The sequence below is a fragment of the Dromiciops gliroides genome, chromosome 4 (genome assembly GCF_019393635.1).
Source record: "Dromiciops gliroides isolate mDroGli1 chromosome 4, mDroGli1.pri, whole genome shotgun sequence".
Taxonomy (NCBI): Eukaryota; Metazoa; Chordata; class Mammalia; order Microbiotheria; family Microbiotheriidae; genus Dromiciops; species Dromiciops gliroides.
The window spans coordinates 269,950,948-269,976,477 of NC_057864.1; the positions used below are offsets into that span (position 1 = coordinate 269,950,948).

Genomic DNA, 25,530 nt, shown 5'->3' on the forward strand with positions numbered 1-25,530 from the left:
TTGCAAAGGCATGGAGGTGAGAGATGCAGCATTGTGTGTGAAGAATACCAAGCAAGCCAGAAGGGCTAGATTTTAGAGTCTGTAGAGGAGACAAATATATAGGACTGGAAAGATAGGAAAAGCCTAGGCTGTAAAGAGCTTTATATGCCAAACACAGTTATATGTCTCCTTTCAGGCATGACATGGTCAGATCTGTGCTTAAGAAAAATCACCCTGTGATGAAGGGTAGATTGCAGTGAGGAGAGAATAAAGCCAGTGAGACCAGTTAGAAGGCTACTGTAATTATCCAGGCAAAAGGAGATGAGGGTATAAACCTTGGCTGACTGCATGAGCGGAGAGAAGGGAGCATATATGAGATGTTGCAGAGATTGAAATGACAAGATTTAGCAATTTTTTGAATATAGTCTGACTGTTTTTGGTTAAGACTGATCCAGGCTGATCCAGCAGGTAAACAGAATGAAATACTCATAGGTTATTTAACAGTCATAAAGGGGTTGTCTTTAGTTATCATATGCAAAAGGAAAGCAATGGCTTGGGTGAAAATGGTTGCTTACATCTCCAAACAGAAACACAACCAGTCATCAGGAAAAATTGCATATGGCAACTCTCAAGGTAGTGTCCTCGTTGGTCTGCTTGCCTCAATTTTCTCACCCCTCTGGTCCATCCTTCACTGCTGCCAAAAGTGATTTTCTCTAAGAGCAGATTGTACTATGCTACTTCCTAGTCCACCAAGTCCAATGACTAGCCTTTCACAAGCCTATCCCAACCTACCCAGAATCATTCATCCTATATTCCATCCTCTCCTGCACTCTAGAATATTGCCATACTTGACTTCTTTCTTTTCTTCAAGCAGAGTGTTACATCATCCATTCCCTTGCCACTGCTTTGGCTCACCAATTGTGAGAATGCATTCCTTTCTCACTGCCAACCTAACAAAATCACTATTCCTTCAAGATGTAGTTCTAGTACCAACTTTTATGTAAAACCTTTCCTGATGTTCCCAAATCCTGATGCCAACTCCTTAAGCCAAAACTCTATAGTATTTAACTACATTGTTTTTGTTTTTAGTCTTTTTAATATATTTTTTATATATATATATATGTGTGTGTGTGTGTGTGCGTGTGTGTATTATGTATGTGTGTGTGCATATATGTATGTATGAGTATATGTATGTGTGTATATATGTATATGTTGTCAGTTTCTTACTCATTAGAATGTAAGCTCTTTTAGAGTAAGGAGATTTCATGCTTTTTTTTGGTTTTTGGTTTTTGGTTTTTGGTGGGGTTTTTTTTTACTTTTGGTGAGGCAATTGGGGTTAAGTGACTTGCCCAGGGTCACACAGCTAATAAGTGTTAAGTGTCTGAGGCCAGATTTGAACTCAGGTCCTCCTGACTCAATGCTTTTTTTTTTTTAATGGAGGAAATTGGGGTTAAGTGACTTGCCCAGAGTCACACAGGTACTAAGTGTCTAAATCCAGATTTGAACTTAGGTCCTCCTGACTCCAGGGCCAGTGCTCTATCCACTGTGTCACCCAGCTGGCCTGATAATTCCATTCTTTGTATTTGTATCCCCTACACTCAGCATATTGCACGGCACATAGTGGGTACTTAAATTCTGTTCAATTGTTTAATTGGTAGCCAATCACCAAATCTGAAAAGAAGTGTCTCCTCCCAATAGTTGTTAATCATTAAAAAGCATTCATATTCAAAAGTATTTAGTATTGGTTAAAATAGACAAGTAAATCAGTAGAACAGACTACATGAGCAGCAACAAGAAATACCCAAACAGGGCCAGTTCAATAAATTCAATAATAAACTATTTGGAGAAGTATACTCCATTTGATGATAACTATTGAAATAATTGTACATCAGTTTGACAGAAAATCGATTTAAGCTGGTATTGAATTCTAAATAGATATTTAGCTTAAATATAAAAGGTCACCATTTTTCAAAATAGAGGATAATGAAAGGAGGTGTCTTTCGAAGGGGAAGAATACTTAACTAAATAGTTGATAGAAAAGATTAGAAAAGCAAAAGAGGCAATTTCAACTACTTGAAGTTTTTAAAAAATTTTGTATGAACTAAGGAAGTAAAACTGTCCATTTAGGGGAAGAAATTTTATATCAAATATATCTGATTAAGTATGCTATCCACAATATATAGGGAACTAACACATATTTCAGATTAAAAAGCTGTTCTCTGAAAGATAAGTGGTCAAAGGATATGAACAGTTTTCAAAAGAATTATGAACTCTTCAGAACCTTATGAAGAGTTGTCCAAATAATTAATAGTAAGAATAATGTGAATCCAAACTACTCAAATCCAGAAAACTGACAGATTGCAACAAACAAAAACTCCATAATGGAAGAGGTTTTTGTTTTTGTTTTTGGTGAGGCAATTGGGGTTAAGTGACTTGCCCAGGGTCACACAGCTAGTAAGTGTTAAGTGTCTGAGTTGGATTTGAACTCAGGTCCTTCTGAATCCAGGGCTGGTGTTCTATCCACTGCGCCACCTAGCTGCCCCGGAAGAGTTTTAATAGAGCTGTGAATTAGTCCAACCATTCTAGAGAAAACAAAAAATTAGAATTATATAAACAAAGTCCCTAAATTGTTCATGCCCTTTGACCGTGAGGTTCCAAGGGCTAGACACTTATTCCCAAGTATATCAAAGATAGAAAGGACTATATGTACCAGAATCTTTGGGAAGGTAATTTAACCTTTTTAGGCCTCAATTTCTTCATCTTTAAAATGAGGTTAGGTTAGATGCTTCTGAGATTCCTTCTAGCGAGAAATCTATGTTCCCAAGATGCCATGAAAAATCCAGAGAAATACTTTTATGGTAGTGTGATCTGAAAATAAATTGGGTACTTATTGACTGGTAACTATCTTCATTAGATGTTTCATATTTGTTGGGCTGGCAAAATGATAGGATAGGTGGGCACTGCAGTGGAGCCTCGTGTCAGGAATCCTTATCTTCCTGAGTCCAAATCTGGACTCAGACACTTACTAGCTGTGTGACCCTAGGCAAGTCACTTAACCCTTTTGCTTCATTTTCCTCATCTATAAAATGAGGTAGAGAAGGAAATAACAAACCACTACAGTAATTTTGCCAAGAAAACTTTAAATGGGGTCACAATGGGTCAGACGAGACTAAAACAACTAAAGACCACCACCAACAGCAAAATGATCAAATGGTGACTCTGCTGTTTCCCCAGGTTTATTGATTGAGGGGGAGGAAGGAGAAAAGGATGAGATGTCCAATCTATGTGCTAAGAATAACAGTTACCAGCTAGATAAACCAAATATTAATTTGAGACTAGAAAATGTCAACTTTGGTACAACATACTAATTTATTGAATGTTGAAGGACTTTCATTATTTTCAGCATATATGCACTTCTAGACATTTGTAAATACATGTACAAAACAGTATGGGTCATTTAAATGTGTTCTGTTTTTAAAAAAGAACTTAGAAGGAAGAATTTCTGTAACACATTTTAGCAATGAAAATGGTATTTCTAAAAATACATGATCATTCATGATGCCCTGTGGCTCTACAACCACTAATTCCTGGTGTTGCAGCATGAGACCCCAGGATATGTTTTAATCTACACTGTCTTGGGTTTGTCTTCTTATTACTTAATCATCCAGTGGACCTTTTGGAACTGCCAGTTTGTGAAGGAGGCAATAAACTGTGTATGGATTTTTTCTTTTTCTTTAGGATTAAGAAAACTCCAACCAAGAAAGCAATGAAAGATACTTCTAAATGCCTGGTACTTTATTTCCTGACAATCAAAGTCATGTGCTAATGATGACCCTAGGCTCCTGTCTGAGAATGAGACGGGGCTGACAAGTATCCATCAGTGGCCATGCAAAACAATATGTGACAAGTTTTCAAACTAAAAACCCAAGTCTCCTGTTTAATTACTGAGCAGCTAGGCACTGCTCCATGTTACCCTGTTGTAACAGCCCAAACCAACAGTGAACAGCTGAATACAGTCAAGTCCCCCTGGGGGTACTGATGGATGTGACATACCACTTGCTTGCTTAAGGGACAGAATAGGGTTTTCCTAGTGATATTTAAAACCATTAGTTTGTACTACTCACTTCATCTAAGTCTCCTTGGAAAGTATTACAAATGAAGATTTTAGTTGCTTTTTCCACGGACAAAATAAAAAAAAAAAATAAAGTGTGCCTGCTGCTTCTACATGGTTTAATACATAGGTCAATAACATCTTAACTCAATTGACTGATGAGCTAAAAAATAGATGTATGTTGAAGCACATGAATGATCTCCTACCTAGGGCTACACTGAACCAGCAGGTAGCATTCTGGGAAGAAGTAAATTTAAGCCATTTCTCAGGAACCTAAAAAAAATAATAAGGTTACAATGGAAAACAGAAAGGGTCTGAAATAGTCCTTTCCTGCTCAACCTATCCTTTTTAGGTAGACTGTATTAATATGTGACCTTTGGCCAGGATGTGGTACTTTTCCCATGTATTCTCTTATTTTCCCACTTATTTGCCCATTTCTTCAGACCCACTGCACTGTGATGAGGCCACCCCTTTGCCATGCTGGTGAGCTCTACCATCTACTTGGCATTTCTGCTCTCTGCCCTGACACCTTACGCTCATTAACTAGGTGCCTCCAGGCCCACCACTGGGGCTATTTCCCTGGCATGCTTCAACAATCTTAACTCCCCTCTGCCCTTCCCTATCCAGCTCCCCATTTTAATGCTTACTCCCATAATAGTATTCAAATAAAAACTGCTATTCCTGAAAAAAAAGTATGATACTACTTCTCATTTCTATGACTTTACCGATCAGAACACCTCTCCCTCACCACTATTCTCCATAGGTATTATCTTACCCTTTTAAAATGTTAGCTTCCTAGGGCAGCTAGGTGGCACAGTGGATAGAGCACTGGCCCTGGAGTCAGGAGGACCTGAGTTCAAATACGGCCTCAGACGCTTGACTCTCACTAGCTGTGTAACCATGGGCAAGTCACTTAACCCCAATTGCCTCACCAAAAAAAAAAAAAAATGTTAGCTTCCTGACTATAAAAGGATTTTTTTGTACTTGTATGTCCAGAATATTACATAGGGACATGTATTTACATAGGGATATACTTGTATATAGTAGTTGTTGTTGTTCAGTTGTTTCAATCGTGTTCGACTCTTTGTGATTCCACTTGGGGTTTTCTTTCCAAAGATAATGAAGCGGTTTACCATTTCCTTCTCCAGCTCATTTTACAGATGAAGAACCAAAGAAAACAGGGTTAAGTAGCTTGCTCAAGGTCACCCAGCTAGTAAGTATCTGAGGCTAGATTTGATATCAGAAAGATGAGTCTTCCCGACTCCAGGCCCTGTACTCTATCCATTATGCCACATAGTTGCCCAGAATACATAGTAAGAGCTTAAATGTCTTCTTTCATTCATTAATTAATTAGTTAATTATTTAATTTTATTCATTCTCAATTCTTTTGGCTGGAAAATGTGGGGCTACAAAAAGATTAAGTATCATATAGTAGAAAATGCATTGATCTGAGAGTCAGAAGACAGGTTATAGTCTGGCTCTGTCATTGGACTATTTGTTTGACCTTGTATGACTTTAGTCACTTGGGGACGTGGCTTCCTCATCTGTATGATGAAGGAATTAGAACTGCTCTAAATTTAGGATCAAAGGAGATGAAAGGAATATCAAAGGTCATCTAATCCACCTTCTTATTTTGTAGAGGAAAACCCCAAGACCCACGGAGGTTAGTTATCTTGTTCAAGGCTACACAGTTAGTGAACATATGAAGGAAGATTTGAAACCTGATCTTCTATCGCCAAAGCCGGTGATTTTTGTTTCACTGTGCCACTTTGCTTGACCCTTTTAACTCTGAAAGTTTGTAAATTCATGCGGCTATGACTTGTCTAAAGTCACAAATTTCATGATGAAGTTGTAAGTACTTTTTCCCTCCTTTGAATGAATAGAATAGTTTACATATCAGTATTGTAATATTCCAATAGATTTATGGAGAAGGGAAGAGGAAGGCAACAGCATTTATTAAGCACCTACTGTGTGCTGGGCACTGTTAAGTCCTTTACAGATGTTTCATTTGATTCTCACTACAACCTACCTTATTTTAAGTCCATTTTACAGTTGAAAAAACTTAGACATAGTGATTAATAGATATGCCAAAGTCACACAGCTAGTCAGTACTTGAGGAGGGTTTGAAGTTATAAAGATGAGTATTTTAGCTAATGATGCGGATTACAATCCATTCATGCCTTGCCTATCCTATGCAACTCTTGTATGTATACATTCATAAGCTCACCAAACCAACCCATCTAACATACCTCCTTTGCATTCTTTTGACCTCACTCAGATTTTGTTAGAACCTTTGGGGTGTTCATAAATTATACCTCAATCTCTCCCCATGACAGTCATTTTTTCATATCATGCATTTACACTGTTTTTCCTAAATAATTTTTTTACAATATGCTACTAAATGTTCATGCCCACAATGCTCCTTTTAATTGTCTGTTGGATGATTTTCTTTTTTTTTTCTGTTGGATGATTTTCAACTTCAATTTTTTGGGAATTTTTATGTTTCATGATTTATAGCCATACAATATAACTGGAAGAATATTTATATTAAAAATATAGGCCTTTATTTCAGGGAAAAGTTTAAAATCATTAAAAGAACCTTGCAATTTCTTTTTTTTAAAACATTTTTTATTTTCCATTTACATGTAAGGGTAGTTTTCAACATTCATTTTTATAAGATTTAGAGTTCTAAATTTTTCTCCCTCCCTTCCTCCCTTTCCTCCCCCCTCCACAATATCACAATCAGGTTATATATGTATAATCCACAAGTGTTCTTTTTATCAGTTCTTTCTATAGGGGTGCATAGTAAGCTTCCTCATTAGTTCCTTGGGATTGTCTTGGATCATTGCACTGCTGAGAGTAGTTAAGTCATTCACAATTGCTCGTTGAACAATACTGCTGTCACTATTCACAATGTCCTCTCAGCTCTGCTCACTTCACTATACATCAATGTTCATTAGTCTTTCAAGGTTTTTCAGAGATCATCATGTTTGTCATTTCCTGTAGCACAAGTCCATTCCACTACAATCATATAACACAGCTTTTTCCATCATTCCTCAATTGATGGACATTCCCTTGATTCTCAATTCTTAGCCTCCACCAAGAGTTCCTATAAATATTTTTTGTACAATTCTTCCCCCTTTTCTCTTTTTCATGATTAATATTGTTAACTGTTTCCCTTCTATCCTATTCTCTTCCCCATGATATTTATTCTATTATCCCCCTTCTTTCATCCTATCACTCTTCAAAAGGAATTTGCTTCTGTCTGTCCCCTCCCCCACTCTGCCCTTCCTTCTTTTGCCCCTCTCTCTTTATCCCTTTCCCCTCCTATTTTCCTGCAGGGTTATAGAGATTACTCCACCCAATTGAGTGTGTACATTATTCCCTCCTTGAGTCAATTCTAATGAGATTGAGGTCTTTGAGCCAATTTTGATGAGTGTTAGGGTCATTTACTGCCCAGATTAAATAGATTACTCCATGCAGTTGGGTGTGTCTATTAGTCCCTCCTTGAGGCAGCTCTGATGAGTTTAAGATCTTTGAGCCTTTTCTGATGAGTGTCAAATTCATTTACTGCCCTGATCCTCTCCCATCTCTTCCCCCACTCCACAAGCCTTTTCCTGTAACTTTCATGTAGGATTTCACTTCTGCCCTTCCCCCTCCCCCAATGAATTCCCTTCACCCCTCAATTTAACCCTAAAGATGTTATTATCTAGCTAAGCGACACAGTAGACAAATCATCACCCCTGGACCCAGGGGGATCCCAGCCAAAACCTGACCTCAGACACAAGACAGTTGCCCCCTGTATGACCCCAAGTATGTCCCCCAGCTCCAATGTTTGTTTTTTTTTTTTTATGGTTCTCTAGGGACTTGTATTTGAAAGTCAAATTCACCATTCACTTCAGGTCTTTTCAGCACAAATATCTGAAAGTCTTCTTTTTCATTAAAGTCCCATTTTTTCCACTGAAAAATAATGATGAGTTTTGCTGGGTAGGTGATTCTTGGTTGTAATCCCATTTCCTTTGCCCTTTGGAATATCATATTCCATGCCTTCCAGTCCTTTAATGTAGAAGCTGCTAGATCTTGTGCTATCCTGACTGGGGCTCCACAGTACTTGAATTCTTTCTTTTTGGCAGCTTGCAATATTTTCTTCTTGACCTGAGAGCTCTGGAATTTGGCTATAATATTCCTAGGAGTTTTCTTTTGGGGATCTCTTTCTGGAGGTGATCGGTGGATTCTTTCAATTTCTATTTTAGCTTCTTCTTCTAGAATTTCAGGGCAATTTTCCCTGAGAATATCTTGGAAGATGGTGTCTAAGCTCTTTCCTTGATCATGGTTTTCAGGTAGACCAATAATTTTCAAATTCTCTCTCCTGGACCTATTTTTCAGGTCAGCAGTTTTTCTCAGAAGATATTTCACATTGCCCTCTATTTTTTTATTCATATGGATTTGCTTTATTGTGTCTTGGTTTCTCATAAAGTCACTGGCTTCCATGTGTTCAATCCTAATTCTTAGGCAATTATTTTCATCAGAGAGCTTTTGTACCTCCTTTTCCATTTGACTTTTCAAGCTTTTGACTTTTTTCCCATGTCTTTCCTGCATCCCCCTCATTTCTCTTTCCATTTTTTCCTCTACCTCTCTAACTTTATCTTCAAAGTCCTTTTTGAGCACCTCTATGGCCTGAGACCAATTGTTATTTTTCTTGGAAGCTTTAGATATAGGGGCCCTGATGTTGACAACTTCCTCTGAGGGTGCCCCTTGGTCTTCCTTGTTATTGAAGAAACTTTCTATGGTCCTCACCTTTCTCTGTCTGCTCATCTTGCCTTCCTTTTACTAGACTTTTAGCTCCTTAAAGTGGGGCACTGTTTCCAGGCTGCAGTATCCCAAACTTAAGAAGTCCCAGGTGGTATGATTTAAGGAGAACCAGGTTCTTCCCTCACCCGGCCTGTTTCCTGGTCCTAGATGACCCCAGACCAACTTGCCAATCAATCAGCTTTGTGTGTTGTGGTTGTTAGCTCCACCAAGCCTGTGCCCCTCCCCCACCTGGGCCACTTCTACTCAAGCCTACCACCTGGTTCTCAGTAGGGGTGTAAAATCCAAGTTCTGCCTTAGCACCAGCATAGACCCCTGTAGTCTCTCCCCTGCCCAGGGTTTAGCCCACTCACTAGAATGTGAGCTTAGTTTCAGAAGACAATGGTGCTTCAGCTGATTCAGAGGCTCTGGGGGTCTCCTCTGGGAGGACTTCCTGAGACTGGATCTGTGTCAGGGTGACTGTGGGGTTGGGCCTAACTCCTGTATCAGCACAGCAGCTTCCTCCTTCTGACTTTCCAAGCCGTTCTTGGTTAGAAGATGATTTCAGCACATTCTTCTGTGAGTTTTGCTGCTCCAGGCATTTTCCTATGACCTTATTTGGATGTTTTTTGGAGCAATCATGTCATGAGTTCGGGAGCTCACTCAGAACCTTGCAATTTCTGAAAAGCCTTCTGACCCCAACCCAATTTCCAGCTTTTCAATTACAAACCTAATTTATAGTCCATTTGTACTTTCTGTCCGTATGTGTGCCTACACATGTATGAACACCTAAATCTGTTATGTATATGCCTGCAGATACATAGAGATCAAAGAAACTGAAATCTATACAAGTTCTTAAATTGCTCTACATAACATGAATATGCTCTACAAACATGTGTATATAGATCCTCATATATGCACATATATATATATGTATATAATATATTATGTATTCACACATATATCTGTATAACCAAACATAGGTATATATGTGTGTCTTATATTTACTTATCTGTGAACATGTTGTAACCTTCCACTTCCTTCCCCCAGAAGAATGTAATCTTGATATCAAGTGATGTATTACATATCTATTTATAGGGAAGTTGTTAATTCATGAAAAATAATTTTAGGAAAATAAAGGAGCAAGGTTGATGGGTGAAATGAATGAAACATCATTCAATCCTAATAGAAATTAATCCAGTGAAATGACTGTGTGTGTGTGTGTGTGTGTGTGTGTTTAATCGTATACCTGCACCTGGCATGTAGGACTTTAATTTTGCTAAATATTTTTAAAGCAAAGTCACAATCCTGCCAAAACACCTCACCAACAATAATCACTTCTTGCTACAACATTCAATCTCAAAAGCAGTGGATACAATGCAAAGATTAGTAGCTCTGAAAGCAGAGGACCTGGGTTTAAATCCCTCCTCTGATGCTTACTGTGAGGACTTCTGCAAGTTACTCTTGGACAAGCTACCTTCTGACCTTGGAATTTCTCTTAGGGACTGGGGCCTTCTTGTCCTGAAAAATCCCTCTACCATGTCAGCCCCTTCTTCTACTGCTGAGTTTCTTCCAGGGGAATCCATGTTGGAGTGGTGGGCCATCCTTTATTCCCCTTCTGAATATGATTCTGACCTTCTCTGGACTTACCACCATGACTAAGTTGGCTTCTCACCCTGGAACTTTCTTAATATGTGGGGCCTTCTCACACCAAAACATCTGCTGGCTATGATCTGACCCCATTTTGCCACTGGTGAGTTCCTTCTAAAGGTCCCCACTATGGAGACAGGCCTACAGTGGCCATGCTTCATTCCCCTCCTGGCTATAATTATGATTCAAATGACTTTGTGACCATTTTCCCCATGTGCTGTCTCTTCTTCCTCCCTCTCCCATACTCCCAGTTTTGACTGTAAGCTTTTTATAAGTTTTTCATTTGTCTTTATTAACAACATATTATTTGATGCTTATAATAGAAATTCTTTTGAAACTTTAATAATGTCTGAAGGATGTTCAAACAGAGGCTGGATGACCGTGTTTTGGGTTTGTCACAGGAGATGGGGTTGGACAAAATGAGCTCCTTTCCAACTCTTAGGACTTTGTATGTATTTGTGTTTGGCACAGCTTGAACTGCTTTTAATAGACTTTATAGGGTGTGTGTGTGGGGGGGGTGGAATTACAGCTGACTCCAGTTGGGCCTGGAGTCAGGAAGACTCACAATCCTGGGTTCAAACCCAGACTCAGACATTTAGTAGCCGTGTGACCCTGGGCAAGGCACTTGACCCTGTTTGCCTGTTTCCTCATCTGTAACAAGGAATGGGCTGGAGAAGGAACCCCCAAATGAGGTCATTAAAGCTGGACATGATGGAAAGGACTGAAAACCAAAAAGTCACAGGAGACTTGGTAAGCAGTACACTCTTCTAAGAACTATGTGGCACACAGTAAGAGTTTAATGAATATTTACCTGAAGTGAGGGGGAATTGAACTCCATGGTCTTTGAGGTGCCTATTAACTCTAGATCTATGATCATATGGTACATTGGACTCAATTTGTATGATGACATTACAAAGTCCAAATATTAGAAGGCATTTAAATACCATCAAACATATTAAAAGAGAAACAGTGTGTAGTGTAATGAATACAGGCCTGGGAGTTTAAAAATCTAGGTTATGGGCAGCTAGGTGGCACAGTGGATAGAGTACTGGCTCTGGAGTCAGGAGGACCTGAGTTCAAATCTGGCCTCAGACAATTAACACTTACTAGCTATATGACCCTAGGCAAGTCACTTAACCCCAATTGCCTCACCAAAAAAAAAAATCTAGGTTGTGGTAATCTGTCACTAACCTGCAACTAACCACCACCACCACCACTACTAGAACTACTACTACTACTACTTAATGCTACTGCTGCTGCTACTACTACTGCTATTATTATTAATAATGACGATGATGATAATAATCTAGCTTTTATGCAGAACTTTAAGGGTTACAAAATTTTACATATATTTATAATGAAGGGCTTCTACTAGACCATCTCTAAGGTCCCTCCCAGCATTAATATTCCATTATATTTTATGAAAGCCTAAAAAATATTCACATTCTAGCAACTGCTCTTCCATGGGCTGTTGACTCCACATGCAATCAAAGTAACACTTTGGGTGAAACTCAGTTTATTAAAAGCCATGATCAAAAATGCACCTTGAGAAATGATCTAAACCTAACATACCCTTCTTTCACAAGGGTCTTACATGACCAGTGAGACTATTATTGAATGGGGGAATGGAAATGAAGCTGGCATCTGTCATGCAGATGTAGAGCTCTGAGCAAAGCTAGCCTAGTTAAAGCTGATATCTTCTGCCAGCACCGGGTGCCCTCAAAGCAAGGCCACCAAGAAATTCAGCTCCAGAAGGTTGGGCCTTGGATCAGATGGCATCAGATATCAGATCCTCTTTTGGCAGCGCTCCGTGCCAATGTCCACATCTATTAAATCTGTTTACTAAACAGTCTCATTATCTATTTCATGTTGGGATTTCTTTAGGGTGTGGTGGAATTGGACAGATGGGTTGAAAGCCTTCCTTCAGGCATGTTATACACAGGATTGGACAGATGGGTTCCAAGAAGCTACCTCGAGGCCTGCAACACACGGGCAAAGGAGAAAAACCACCAACATTTTCTATAAAAAAGGTTTGGTTTTGTTTTTTTTATAATGGAGATTATAGTAAACAAAGAAAAGAGAATTGATAGCACAAGTTAAAATAGCAAAGTAATAGTACATTGTTCTTTAGGAATCATCTATGACAACTTGGTGACATATGTCACCTTCACTATAGAAGTTCACGTCCATTAGGCAAGCTACATTGGAAAATACTATGTAATTCCAGAAATCTAAATATTCTTTGTAAGTAGGGACAGCTTTACATAAGGGCAGAATATATATGACTGAAGTAATGTAGCCCAAAAGTCCAATTTTCTAGCTTCTGCAGTTTTCTTTTATATACCTCATATTCCCCCCACTAGAGAATTATTCCTTTTGGTTAAGTCATTTCTGTCTCTGGGAGACTTCTTTTAATAGGCAACTATTCTCAAGAGGAGTAGCCCATTAAAGAATTAACATGATATCATACATTAATTTTCCTAAGAATTGAAAGATAGTCATATTCAAGGCCATGAGAAAAGATGCCATGAAAGATCATAATATAAGAAATAATAGCCTATGTTTAGATAGAATTTATGGTTACAAACCATTCTTCATGACTATTATTGTCTCCATTTTATAAGTACAGAGGGATTTTATGGGGAAAACCAAGATATGAAATTCATACCTTTCTAACAGCAAGGCCAGTACTGTTTTTGTTTGATTACTATTGCAGCATCACCATATCATAGAATCATGTGATTTAGAAACTTTCAAAAGGATGTAGTCCAACTCCCTCATTTTGCAGGTGAGGAAACTGAGACTGGCAGGGAAAATAAACAGGACAGCTAGGATACTGTCAGTTCCTCTGATTCCAAATCCTTTTATTTTCCCACTACATAAGAGATTGGGAAAGAAAGCAGGGCTACAAAATATGGCATTCCCTGGAATGCAGGCCTAGTATAGAGCACTTCGGGAGGGGGGAGCCCTGGGCACAGTGAGAGTCCTGGCCACATATGAACAGGGTATGAATAAATGGATGCGAATGTGGATGAGGAAAAGGGAAGTGAGAGTCCAAAGATGGCAAGCTGCTTATGTCATGATTTTGCCCAGGGCTAGTCCTGTTTATGAACTGACTTATTTCCCTAGCCCTCCAAAAAAAAAAAAAAATCAATCCAACACGTGATTTAATATAGGACTATCTATTTCCCAGATTCCTCTACTTCAAAGCATGATTTGGCTACACTCCCCAAATCCCTGGCAATCTTAATATAAATCTTACCGACTTTCAGCTGGCCACCTGCAACAATAATACAAGCTACACTTAAGATGCTGCTCCGGTTCACAGGAAATTCTAGGGTTCCCAGAACGTAGAGGCCTTTGAGAAAAGGGAGGTCTGTGTCTACCAGGATGGTCCTGTCTGAGGAAGAAAAGATAGAAATTGCTTAGAACTGTGAGAGACTAGAAGAATCACCACCCCACCCCCAGAGACAAACACTTTGTAAGGCCTCACATGAACTCATTTGAATGCCTTCCTTTCTTTTCTTTCTTTTTTTCCTTCTTTTTTTTTTGGTGAGGAAATTGGGGTTAAGTGACTTGCCCAGGATCACACAGCGAGTAAGTATCAAGTGTATGAGACTGGATTTGAACTCAGGTCCTCCTGACTTCAGGGCCAGTGCTGAGCCACCTAGCTGCTCAACATTCCTTTATTTTTTCTTTTTTTTTTGGCGGGGCTATGGGGGTTAAGTGACTTGCCCAGGGTCACACAGCTAGTAAGTGTCAAGTGTCTGAGGCCAGATTTGAACTCAGGTCCTCCTGAATCCAGGGCCGGTGCTTTATCCACTGCGCCACCTAGCTGCCCCCCTTCCTTTCTTTTTAAAAGAACTTTTATTGATAACTTTTTATTTTATTTTAGTCATTCTGTATATACCCTATCACACACTTGCAATGAGTTCTTGTATGAGTGAATATTCATTAGGCAGAACCAACTGACACAATGACTGTCTCTGATGGTGCATTCTGTCCCCTTCATCCTTATCTCTCCACCAAAAGGAAGTCAGTTGTATTTCATCATCTGCTTTCCAGGGCCAAGCTTAGTCATATAATACTTTTTTTTTTTAGGACTTCCATGACACTCAAGTGCCACATGTGTGGTAGATTTTTTTTTGTTTAATTTTTTTTTCCCAAAGAGGAATTCATTTCTTGAAAAGTTGGGAGGAGACATGATATGAGAAAAAAAGCTAGATTTGGAGTCAGGTGACCTGGATTCACAACCTATTTCTGGCACCTTTTTCTGTGTGACCTAAGGAAAAGCAGTTTAGCTAGCCTCTCTCCGTTTCCTCATCTGTAAAATGGGAATCAATCAATAAATATTTATTAAATACCTACTATGTGCCAGGCACTGTGCTAAGCACAAGGGATAAAAAAAAAAAGAAGAAAAGATAGTTCCTGTTCTTGAGGAGCTTACAATCTAATGGGGGATAATAAATCCTGATTTTAAACCTCCCCTGCCTTGCAGCTATACCCATATAAGGGAAAGGCTTTGAGAGTTAACCCTGAGGAAAAATCAGGAGTCAGAGTCCCTTAGGCAGTTGGATGCTGGACATCACATCCCTCTGGCAACTCCTGCAGCGGCACTGGTGCCAAACTATATTGTCTCTGCCTCTCCTTTGTTTTGTTTTTTTAGTGAGGCAATTGGGGTTAAGTGATTTTGCCCAGGGTCACACAGCTGGTAATTGTTAAGTGTCTGAGGTCGGATTTGAACTCAGGTCCTCCTGATTCCAGGGCTGGTGCTCTATTCACTGCATTACCTAGCTGCCCCCTCTGCCTCTCCTTTGGATCCACCAATGTCGAGGAGAGGGAAAACCTGCTGCATGGGCAACAGCTTGTTTTCCATATTGATCTGCCCAGGCCAGCGCCCTGGAGAGAACACTCCAGTTACTCCTCATGGGGTAGATACAACATGGGATGCGGCAGTTACCGGTTATAAGTCACTCAGGAGCTATGGCTCCCGTTTTGGATTGCACAGCCATACTGTGGCCTGTGGCTCTTTAAGGCACTGATCCATGGTCGTCCATGACTAGTGGAGGCCTACTACTACTACTACTATGATCATCAAAAGAGATAATATCTATAAAGCACTTGGCACACCTTAAAGTGATATATAAATTCTAGTTATTATTCACTATTATTGTTATTACTATTATTATTAATTCATTAAAGGAACTTTATTAATAACAACACCCCCCAAAAAAATTTGACCTAGAACAAGTCACTTGGAATACAAAAAGAAAAAACAATCCCTGACCTCAAGGAGGTTATAATCTAAAGGGGGATGATAATAATGGATTCATTGTAAGTATCAAAGGAGATAATATTTGTAAAGCACTTTGCAAACCTTAAAATACTATGTAAACTCAAGCTATAATCTTTTATTACTATTGTATTGCTATCATCATTATTATTAATTAACTAAAGAAATTTTGTTAGTAAAAAATATATCTCCCCCCCCCCAAAAAAAATCCCTGTAAACTAGAGCAAGTCACTTGAGGATACAAAAAAAGGCAAAAAATAATCCCTGTCCTCCAAGTGCTTACAATCTGATGGGAGGTAATAATAATAGGGTTATTTTGAGAGTCAAAAGAAAAAATATTTGTTAAGCACTTTGCAAACCTTAAAGTACTACATAAATTCTAGCTATTCATTATTGTTGTTACTATTATTATAATTAATTTATTAAAGGTACTTATTTAGCAAAAATACACCTCCCAAAATCTGTGTGATCCAGAGTGAGTCACTTAACTTCTCTGAGATTCAGCTGAATTACCTAAAAAATGGGGGAGTTGGCCTAGATGACTTCAAAAGTCTCTTATAGTTCTAAATCTATGATTTTCTGTTAATTCGCTAAAGGTATTTCATTATTAAAAAATATAAAATGGAGGCAGCTAGGTGGCGCAGTGGATAGAGCACCAGCCCTGGATTTAGGCGGACCTGAGTTTGAATCCAGCCTCAAGCACTTAATACTTACTAGCTGTGTGACCCTGGGCAAGTCACTTAACACCCAATTGTCTCACTTTAAAATGTATATATATATATATATATATATATATATATATATATATATATATATATATAAAATGAATTAAATGGCTAATAAACAAAAATAAATGAATGAATGAGTGAATGAATAACTGAATGTATGAATAGATAGATAAATGAATAAATAAATAGATAAAAACTATTGAACATGAATAGTGTATAAAATAATTTCATGCTAACAAACAGTTGACTTGTTCTTAAATTTAAACCCACAAGCATATTCACTGTTCTTTTTCATTGTTTCACTTCAAATCCAGTCTATTTCTTTTTTAATCTGCTGGGGTGGCCTGTGCAGCTCATGGGGATCCCTAACACACCTGTTCTTCATTTCCTCTTTCATCTCAGCAGCTTCCTCATAACTTCAGTAGCTAGAACTTGTACTCATTGACTTTGTAGCAAGTTATAGTGCAGCAAATGATGAATAATGGATATGTATTTTAAAACAATGTCAATATTTCATGGACTCTAAAGCACTACTCTCTGAAGTCTGTTGTAATTCAATAAGAATCAAGGATTCAGAGTAAGTTTGCCTGCAAAAACCTAGTACTTAAAATCATCAACATCTGCAAGGCTTTTTTCAGTAGTGATCATGTTGCCTTAAACCTAATTCTTACTTCAATGAACATTTTTTTTTCTCTTTAACATTTTCTTATGGAACAGCCTGTGTATATTAGCTTTCCATGAATTATTTCTCAATAGGTTTATTGGTTCTTTGGCATTTTTTAGACACTAGGCTTTATCTTTTCTCCCTAAAATTTACAAGGTTGTTAGTGATTGATAGGAAGTTACCAAAAAGGCTCATATTAAAGAAAGATCTTTCATTTTCTCCCTTCCCTCCTTCATAAGATCACAGATTTAGAGCTTGAAAGGACCTTAGAGCCCTTCTTTTCCAACTTCCTCCTTTTATAAAGCGGGAAACTGAGGATAAAGGAAGTCACGTGGCTTTTCCAAGGTCACACAGGTTATAGGCGTCACATGTGAGATCTGAACCCAAATCCTGGCTCTAGACCTAGTATCCAGAAAATATTAAGTCACTGAATGGAAAGAGGGCTGACTGACAGGATTTGACTGGCTGGTACGGATAGTGGCTAATCAGATATACAGGTAGAAGAGTGGGACCCAGACAATGAATGTAGGCGTTGCAGCAGGCTCCATAAAGGAAGACTAGGCAAGAATCCCAGGTTTAAGGGGTTTTTTTTGGTTTGTTTTTTGGTTTTTGTTAAGGCAATTGAGGTTAAGTGACTTGCCCAGGGTCACACAGCTAGTAAGTGTCAAGTGTCTGAGGCCAGATTTGAACTCAGGTCCTCCTGACTCCAGGGCTGGTGCTCTATCCACTGTGCCATCTACCTGTCCCCGTTTAAAGTTAAAGATAATATTTCTTCGAAGACCTCTTCCATTATGATTTGCCCTAACAGTTGCCTCTGACCTCAGCCTAGCCAAGAAAACTGACCTCATCTCATTGGCCACACATATGTCTATTCTTCATGATACTCAGCATTGATTTCTCCCCCCCGCCCTACCCCACCTCCCCTACTAAAATCTACCTCCCTCATTCCTGACTATCTTTCTTCCTTCACCATGGCACCTGAACTATCCTCATTTCTATCTTGACTTATATCCATCACTCTCTGACCGTATATCATCTAAGCCCTAGCCTTTGTTTTTGATTAGTGCAGACTGGAAAAAACAACATTACCAACATGTTGTTATAAACCTCCTGCTATATTCCCATGTGGCCATTATGAACAATAGCCAGCCTGATGACTTACCCAGTCAAAGTGGGACAAACCAGGCCTAAACCCAAGCAACAGTATGCCTTCACTAAAACTATTAAGGCAGTACAGGAGGAATCAGTCAGAATGACTTATTAGTAGATGTCATTCACAGAATATATGTAAGGAAAGCTCAGCAACAGTAGATAAATGACTAATCATTTGGGGAAATTTTTTTTTCAGCCACAGCAACTCATAAAACAATCTACTAAAGTATGGAGGGGTTTTAATGTTCATGAGAGCAGGGGCTCACCACACTAATGAAATCACAGCTCCTTGGTGTATTTGGAAGTAAGTGTCTCATGTGTATTCAAAGGAAGACCAAGTGCCAGTAAAAGTCAAGGTGCCCACCATGTTGCCATTGCCACTGCTGATTCGCAGCATTTTACTATGTCAGTGACCAATCCTTCCTCTTAGACCAATCCTTTCTCCTTAAGGAATTGAACATTGGCATATGGAGGGAACCATCTGGGCTTTCTGTGACTCAATGGGAGGTTGATGAGGGAGATGATCTGGAAAGGGGCTAGCAAAAGAACTAATGAGCTCCAGATGTAATTAAAGATTGACGTTCACCCTAAGGGGCTCAGGACAGGACATGTTGCCTATTGGTTCTAAATCACACCCTCTTACCAGTTGATCAATCCATCAAGCAATAAATAACCAATCTCTTTCCCTACCATCTTTTGCATTCATCCTCTACCTAATGCTTCTTTGGGTTTTTGCCAAAGAGGCTGTGTCTGACAGAGGGGTAACCTTTGGAAGAGTGGGCGGAGAGTGAAAATGTAAGTTTTAACACCAAGCAATTTGAACAATTGCTGCAATTTACCAATAATTCATCTACTATATGCAAGGGAAGAGGGACAAAATGACATAGCACCCTTGATTCTGGATCTAGAGATAGGAAGATCTGGATTCTCACATAGTTAGAAGCTCTGTGACTCTGTACAGGTCACTTAAGCTATTTTATGTTTAGTTTAGTTTTTTATGAATAAAATTCTAACAGCTATAAAGGGCATTTATGAGGATTCAACAATATAAATAAAGTACTATAAAAACCTTAAGTCTCTGTATCAATATCAACTGTTATTTAATATATTAGTACTACCATTATCATTATAACACCAACCAAACAAAACCAGAGACATTTGCTCCTTAACAGATAACCTAGCTATATCAACATCAACCTCCATATAATGAGGAATAGATCATTGTCCAACACAGGACACCATGCATGTGTGCCTCTCACATGACTACTTAACAAGGTAGCATTGGAGATGTCTCTCTCGGAAAGCCACAGACTCTTTTAGAAGTTATTTGGATACTCCAGTAACAAAGAACTCAATATAGTCTCCACATTAGTCTTAAATTCATTTCTTTTCTCAAACAAGTTGGAGAATCAAGGTCACTATTGTGTAACATTCCAAGAGTCTGACACTTCCCTAAATCTTGTTGTAATGGGATCAAGGGCAAAGGGCACAGAGCCTGGGAATAATGATAGGGTCACATGTACATGCATAATTCAGGGCAGCCTTACTGTTTATATGGCAGTCATTGGAGTAAGCTACATAACTTAGGTAGAAAGGCACTTTCTCCTACAATCCTTTCATTGTCATTAATGCATTCTAAGTCCTATTTTAGCACAGGAACAGAGAGCTCTGAGTACCAAGTGAAAGTTACAAGATACAGGACTATTATTATTAGTCATTCAGAATTTCCTAAAATTTCTCAATAAAAGGTGATTGTGTCAAAATTTAGTATTGATAGAAGTTGGGGGAGGGAGTTTTTGTTTTTGATAAGTGCAGATTGGAAAAAAAAAGTCAAAATGTTTCAAGTGAGTGAAAAATTCTAAGCTTTTCTATTTCAAAATACTGTTTCTTTTCTTTCTTTCTTTCTTTCTTTCTTTCTTTCTTTCTTTCTTTCTTTCTTTCTTTCTTTCTTTCTTTCTTTCTTTCTTGTTCAGGGAAATGAGGTTTAAGAGACTTGCCCTAGGTCACACAGCTAGTTAAGTGTCAAGTGTCTGAGGTCAAATTTGAACTCAGGTCCTCCTGAATCCAGGGTTGGGGCTTTATCCACTCACTGTGCCACCTAGCTGCCCCTGTTGTTTTTTTTTTTTAACTGAAAATAAGCTTCATGAAAATAATTTTCTCACTGTGACCTGGGGTATATTATTGCCTCTCGAGGAGATGTCTCCTCTTTGAGGAATGGTCCTTATCCCGAGGCTTGTGAATGCATGTGTATGTGTGTATATGTATCTATATGCACATATATGCATATGAATATATTCACACAAAGAAAAATCATGGGTGCATGTTCACACATGGATGTATACACACATGTGCACAGACATGTGGGCTCATATGTATGCATATGTATACATTTCTATTTTATATACATTTCTATTTTACAATTTTACCCTTTATCTTTTATATTTATATTTTAAATACATTTATATTTAAACACACATACATACATATATGTATACAAGTTTGCATGTATGTTGATGACAACATTTCACCATCATTGGTTTCCTTTGTAATCCCTTGTGTTTTATTTTGAGTCTATAAAAACAGTATTCTGAGAGGAGGTCCCTGGATTTCCTCAGACAGCCAAAAAGTTTTAAGACTCTGCTTTACAGAAGCTATTTGTTCCTTCAAATAAGGCAACATCTTATTTTTATGAGGGTAGATATTTTCAGAGAACAGTATTCTAAAAAGAGGGTGACTGCATCTTGTATATAAATAGCCATTAAAGATGAAAGGTTAAATTGACTGATAATCATTTCAAGTCACACTAATTTATGGAGCTGTAGGAATTTGATCTTCTAAGGAGCTCACCCTCTTATAGATCTAGCAGAACAAATAACAATTAAAATTTGGAATTTCTTTTTATAACCCAGATCTTTTCAAAGAGTTGCTAACTTTATAGCCTGTCTAATTCATAGTGGTTATTTTCCTGTCATCATCTTCCCAATTATTATATTTTTCCAGACTGGCCTTGTGGATGAGTCGAACCATAAAAATCTTATTCACTACTCAGAATCACTCTTACGAAAAGACCACTGTTTGTGCGGTTGTGAAGACAATGTAGCAAAATGTGGGGAAAGCCTCATTCTATTTGCTGACATATCATTAGGACAAATCAACCTTAGAGTTATAAAAATCCAGAAAGGGAACAAGGTTGGCATAAGGAAAGAGGAATAGACAAAACAAGAACTATAAAAAATTTTCCCTGAAGGTTTAAAAAGATCAAGTTTTTTTTTTTTAGATTGATGAATAAAATGTTTAAACTAAGGTATTGCTATATTGATGACTACTCTTAATGCTCCGAAATGATTTCTCAATATAAAAGGAAGATTTATATGTTAAACTTTCTGTTGCAGCTTATTATTATAATGTTTATATGCTAAAGCCAAGTTGTAAAGGACAGATATCAAATGTAAGGACAAGGAGAATTGTAGCTTTCCGAGAGTGTTAGCACTCTCTAGAAAAGAGTCGATGCTTTGTGTGCCTGTGAGTTTCTTCTTGTTAACTTTGGATTTTGAAGTTAAAAGATACATTCTTGTTTTCCTGACTAGGAGTCAAAGGACTGAGATGGATACTTCCAGTAGCACCCATTCATTCCTGAAGAGATTTATTAAAACGAGTCTGTTACCTTTTTTCTAATATCACAGGATGAAGAAGGAAAACAAGATTAAACTTGCTGAAGCTAGAAGTTAGAACCTGGGTCCACCTGTCCCTTTGAACTTGAGATCCTTGGGGTAAAAAAAGGGTGCTTGATCAATAGATAAATTTTATTTATTTAAATTCAGAATAAAACTATTTATCTGAATTCATATATTTGCATACTTTTTAATACCTTAAAAGCTAAGATTGCACTGTTTTCCCCAATGCAAATTACTTCCATTAACCACTCCACATGTTATCAGCAGCTGATCTCTAATCTGAGGATGAGCCAAAGTTAGACTAATCTAAAGATGACAAAGATAATGAATATATCTTCAGAAAAATAAATCCATGATCTAGGGCTGGAAGGAACCTTCAAAAATCATCTAGTCTAATAGTTTCAGATAAAAAATGAGGCAATAGATTAAATTATAAAGGCAGTAAGAGAGGGGAGATTTTGAACCCAGATCCTCTGCCTCCAGAGTGATTGTTCTAGGTCAAATATAGCATAATAACTACTGTAAATGGTGGCATCACAGTAGAGTAGAAAGAGGAATAGAACTGGCATCAGAAGAAGTTGGATGTTCTGAACAACATAGACATAGAAATTATCTATCTATCTATCTATCTATCTATCTATCTATCTATCTATCTATCTATCTATCTATCTATCTATTTATCTATCATCTATCCCTACCATCTATATTTTTCTTTTTCATTCTTTTTCTATTTTTCCTTTCTTCCTCCTTTGCTTGCTTCCCTCCTTCCATCTCTCCCTTTTCCCTCCCTTTTTCTTCCCTCCCTCCTTCTTTCTTCCTTCCTTCCTTTCTTTCTTTCCTTCCTTCTTTTCTTCCTCTTCTTTCTTTCTTTTTCTTTCTTTCTTCCTCTTTCTTTCTCTCTTTCCTTCTTTCTTCCTCTTTCTTTCTCTATTTCTCTCTTTCTCTTTTTTCTTTCTTTCTTCCTCTTTCTTTCTCTCTTTCTCTCTCTCTTTCTTTCTCTCTCTCTCTCTTTCTTTCTTTCTTCCTTCCTTTCTTTCTTTCTTTCTTTCTTTCTTTCTTTCTTTCTTTCTTTCTTTCTTTCTTTCTTTCTTTCTTTCTTTCTTTCTTTCTTTCTTTCTTTCTTTCTTTCTTTCTTTCTTTCTTTCTTTCTTTCTTTCTCTCTTATTTCATTTCTACACGAAGTGGTACCACACCTGTGAGTTCAGTGGTGTAGCAATGGGTTTGAAGTGTGGAAGAGTTCAAGTCCCACCTGTCTCTTACTACCTGTTGACTATGAGCAAGTCACTTAATATCTTTAAGCCTCATCTTTGTCATCTGCAAAAATGATTAATGCGCAGAATAGTCATGAGGGAAAAATATATATAAACCATGTAATGTTATATGATGTGTTATTAAATCATCCTCTCAGAGAGCCCTACTCCAAAGCCTTGATGTGGATGTAACTCTGGGTTTCCAAAGACTCACCAGCAGAGTATGAGCTCAGGAACTTCTTATCAAGATGTCTATGACTAGGGATGACCTGTGTATCTTTTGTATAAGCACTAGACTGGATAAATTCAGAGGGCTTCTTTACCAAGTTGGTACAGTGTCACGAACTATCTATTCAATTGCAACAAAGTCAAAATCTGTCTGATCATCTGAATTATGACACTACATAAATTATAATGATACTCCAGTATTTTCTGATACAATCACCTAGTTAGTTATGGTTAACATTGAAGTAAGCAATATGGATCTGTATAGCTGTTTGAAGGGCACTCAAATTCCAGTATTACATTCTTTGTTGTTGTTGTTGTTAGTGAGGCAATTAGGGTTAAGTGACTTGCCCAGGGTCACACAGCTAGTAAGTGTTAAGTGACTGAGGCCGGATTTGAACTCAGGTACTCCTGACTCCAGGGACGGTGCTCTATCCACTGCGCCACCTAGCTGCCCCCCCAGTATTACATTCTAATCAACTCTATTATCCATTACTAAATTCATATATGATGTAGCTTAATATTGATACTCAAACTATTAAAGCAAGGATTCTTAATCTTTTGTAAATAAAAAGTTCCTTTATCAGTCTAGTGAAACTTCTGGATTCTTATCACAGAAAAATATTTTTAAATGCATAAAACAAAATACATAGGATTACAAAAGAAGCCAATGATATTGAAATATAGTTATAAAGATGTTAAAAAAAAAACTTCATGTTCATAGACCCCAGATTAAGAACCCTTGTGTACTGAAGGATATTTGTCTCTTTGTATTTCCCCTCAGGAAAACAATTACTTGAAGATAAACCATTCCCAAACTCTGTTATTCTTAGAGAGGGAAAAACTGCGATTTTCAAATTCTGTCAAATGAGGCAAGCATTTCCAAGTGAGACTGATGAGACATAGTTCCATGTGTCAATAGCTTTAGTAGATGAGGCCCCTTCCTTTCTCTCTTTAGCAGTTTTCAGAAAATGAGAGCTTTCTGTATCTGCTTGACAGAGAAAAGAACAAGAAGTCCAGACAACATCATAACTATTTTTAATAACATTGACAGTTTCTTCTGTTCTCCAATGTCTTTCTGTTTCTCATGAGCTGGAAAAAAATATGACACACTGGAATTATTAGAGTTAAGCTACTGTTTATACCATTTATCACACAAAAACTAAAAATAATTAAAAGTTCAACTCCATTTATCTAGAATTTGTGAACTTACTATGTTCCAGGGTCTATGCTAGATGATGGGGAACAAAAAAAATGAAATTACACACTTTCTATGTGTCAATATTAGATGATGGGGGTATGAGAAGACAAGAAAAAATGAAAAAGTAATTTCCTTCAAGGAGCTTACATTCTACTGAAAATTGGCAGTTTTTAAAATCTCATGTCTAAATAAACTATACTTTTACATCAAGCATTTTGTCTTCTTTTCAAGCCCTCATTGCTCACAGTAATGTGATACTTTAATGGATGATTGCTAAATTTTAGCTAATTGATTTTTTCCCCCACTGCTTTAGTAGAAAAGAGCTTGCTTGGTGGATTCTACAGAAGTGGAAAGGCTTTGAGTATGATCCTATGCTCATAGAGTCAAAAATTTAGACCTGGAAGGGATCGTAGAGGCTGAATCCAACCCACTAATTCTTTTTTCTTTTCTTTTCTTTTTTTTTTTTTTTTTTTTTTTTGCGGGGCAATGTGGGTTAAATGACTTGCCCAGGATCACACAGCTAGTAAGTGTCAAGTATCTGAGGCCAGATTTGAACTCAGGTCCTCCTGAATTCAGGGCCGGTGCTTTATCCACTGCGCCACCCAGCTGCCCCCCAACCCACTGATTCTTATGAGCAGTCCATGGCTTGACTACCAAGAACGAATCTAGCTAAATCAGGAAGGCACAGAATCAAAAGTTTGCCAAATGATAACTATTTTTTTAGCACTCATAACTTCCTCTGAACTTTTATCTATATTTTGATTTGGAATATGCGTCACTTTAATTTCTACCTTATGGTTATAGTACTGTCCTTT

General features: G+C 37.8%; 1 protein-coding gene across 1 annotated transcript in view; it reads right to left on the bottom strand.

The window, feature by feature from the left end:
- PKHD1 (PKHD1 ciliary IPT domain containing fibrocystin/polyductin) overlaps positions 1-25,530 on the bottom strand; it is a 714,107-nt gene that overhangs the window by 239,281 nt on the left and 449,296 nt on the right. The window contains exon 52 of the mRNA XM_044005152.1: positions 13,791-13,928. Within this exon, the coding sequence (XP_043861087.1) occupies positions 13,791-13,928 (138 nt within the window). The remainder of the gene's footprint in view (positions 1-13,790; positions 13,929-25,530) is intronic.